This window comes from Priapulus caudatus, unplaced genomic scaffold (genome assembly GCF_000485595.1).
Source record: "Priapulus caudatus unplaced genomic scaffold, Priapulus_caudatus-5.0.1 Scaffold1665, whole genome shotgun sequence".
NCBI lineage: Eukaryota > Metazoa > Priapulida > Priapulimorpha > Priapulimorphida > Priapulidae > Priapulus > Priapulus caudatus.
In genome coordinates, this window is record NW_014578726.1 from 32,529 (window position 1) to 35,421 (window position 2,893).

The 2,893-nt window shown below is 42.0% G+C and overlaps 1 protein-coding gene across 1 annotated transcript; it reads right to left on the reverse strand.

Moving 5' to 3' along the window:
- Positions 1–116: 116 nt before the first annotated feature.
- Positions 117–2,358, reverse strand: LOC106817284 (CAAX prenyl protease 1 homolog; the record flags this gene model as incomplete). Its single annotated transcript, XM_014821943.1, is given in 4 exon segments — positions 117–133; positions 608–749; positions 1,623–1,775; positions 2,322–2,358. Coding segments are annotated over 3 exon segments (267 nt in total).
- Positions 2,359–2,893: the final 535 nt, after the last annotated feature.

Here is a 2,893-nt window from a genome sequence, read left to right on the forward strand (position 1 = left end):
TAGATTATTTACAAATTTATCTAAGATTATTTAAAAATTTACCTTACGATCGCTTAGAACCTGACAAATCGACTAGATTATTTACAAATTTATCTAAGATTATTTAAAAATTTACCTTACGATCGCTTAGAACCTGACAAATCAACAAATTTATTTACAAATTCATCTACGATCGCTACAAATTTATCTAAGATTATTAATAAATTTATCTTACGATCGCTTAGAAGCTGACAAATCGAAAAATTTATTTACAAATTTATCTACGATCGCTACAAATTTATCTAGGATCATTTCCAAATTCATCCACGATCGCTTAGAAGCTGACGAATCGAAAAATTTATTTACAAATTTATCTAAGATTTTTTGACGAGTGTTTACAAATTTATCTACGATCGCTTGTGACCTGACGAAACGTCAAAAAACAATCAATCGATGATGCATCAAACTACTTATCCACGATTTATCTACGACTTGTTACGACAATTCATCTAATATTCTGTGACAAATATTTACAAATTTTATCAACAAATCTGTTTACAAACTTATCCACGATTTTGTGAAGATTTTCTGACCCCTGACCCCACAACCCCCGCGACCTTTGACTCACCTTCGACTACGTATAGCTTAGTTAGCGGGAACTCTATGCTTGCGGCGAGGGCCTCGATAGAAGAGCGGAGTTCTCCATCCCTCAGCGGCATGTAGCGGTCAAACAACGGAGCGATGAAGTCAGCGTAGACTGTCACCAACAGCTGCGCGAGAAAGGGAGAGTCAGCATTGTGCATGCGTGGCGCCCATCTATAATTGCGGGGCAGGAGGGGGTGGAGAGAGGTCTGGATTGAATGACTTTATATATATTATATATATATATATATTTGAACTAAATATTTAGTGGGGTTTGGGGTATAGAGAGGTGGCAGAGTGGGTAGTTGTGATTAAATTCCTTTATGTAATATTTTTTAACATATAAATAATAAAATAAATAACGACATAAATTATTAATGCTGTTTACTAAACTACATTATGCTTCACATTTACCATTTCATTGTCTGTTTGTTTTACCCAGGTGTTTATGCCATAACGTATGGGAAAATAAACATTAAATTGTAAAGACAATGGGTTACTGTTATCATGCATAAGCCATTGTCTTTCGAAATTAACGTTTAAAACCAAACGTCAATTCCACAATTTAAATACAGTGGTGCTCCCAAACTGCATGCAGCGCCCCCTTCGTACAACTCAGGATACCACTGCCACAAAGCTGGTACTATTTTTCAAGTGGGCGGAGCTCCGAGTTAATCCAGCGAATGGTAATCCAATAACCGCGTATGATTTGAAAGTAGTAAATGGGCACACAATCCGCGCACTATTTCGTATCACTATTTTATCAAATTTTTCATAAAATAATGGTCGGATTTTTAATATCTTTCCAACTTTTATTAGTACAAATCTTATTACATAGGATACGAGTAACCTGGCCACTGTAAAACTTGTGAAAAAAAAAGCGTTAGAAATTCTCACGCAAATCTACTTGTGGCAGTCGTGAATTAAGCACATGAGCGAGAGCGCCATCTGTCGTGGAGTTTGTGGCGCTCCCTACACACACCAGCGCCCTCTATACTCACCAGCGACGTGACGAACATGAACAGCCATGTGTAGATGAAGAAGTAGTCGCCGCCGAACTTGATGACTGTGATGAGAAGTGCCACCAGGGGCAGCGCGATCGCCTGCATGATGACAAACTTCTTCGTCGTGTCCCAGAGGAAGAAACGCAGCGTCTGTGAGCGAGCGAGAGAGAGAGAGAGAGAGATAACGATCTGGGAGGGATGACGTAGGACTCACACAGGCGCACATGCACGCACGTACACACGCGCGCACGCACGCACGCACAAACGCACGTACACACGCGCGCACACACACGCGCACGCATGCACAAGAGATAACGTTGACGCGGATGAAGTAGGACACTGACACACACGTCTGTATGTCTGTCTGTCTGTCTGTCTGTCTTTCTCCCTGACTCTTTCTCGCTCTCTCTCTCTCTCTTTCCCTCCTTCCCTCTCTCTCTCTTTCTCTCTCTCTCTCTCTCTCTCTCTCTCGTCTCTACTGCCCCTCTCCTCGATTCTCTCCCTCTCTCTCTCTTTCTCTTCTCCTTCCCTGCCTTCTCTCTCTTTCTCTCTCCTCTCTCTCTCCTCTCGCTCCTTTCTGCTCTACCCTCCGCTTCCGCTCTCCGCTCTCTCCCTCCTTCCCTCTCTCTCCCTCTTCCCTCTCTCTATCTCCCTTCCCTCTCTCTCTTCTCTCCCTTCCCTCTACTACACACACACCTGCTTGTGAATCCATGTTTCTCTTCCACGACGAACGACGTACAAGCCTCACGGCATTGACGATATCGTCGAAATAAACCGACCAACAGCAGCAGAACGCCATCGACTGCCGTGATCTTGAAACCGAGATCAATAGACGAATCAATCGATCGATACATCAATGAGTTATGATCTGATCTATTTTAATAAATATAAAACGTAAGCGTCGTAAAATATCGTAAATTAATCGTAAAAATATAAGATGAAAAAAATTATTGTGTGTAATTATATAATATATTTATTCATCAAAATATTCATCTACCTGATAAATAACAAATTTAAGCTATGGTAACGAAATCAATCAATTAATTAATCGATTATCGAATTAATCAAACTCGTCCTCTTGCGCGTGTACCCCCAACGGACCAATCAGCGGTCACCGCGCCTTCGCGCTTCCATAGAAACGGCGATGCCCGACTATCAACCAGGCATCGCCTGCCAAGAGAATGCACAACGCTTACATCACCACGGCAACCGTAGAGGCGTGCTGGGCCGAACGGTGCGCACCCCCGCGCTAATTTAGCAATTTCCTT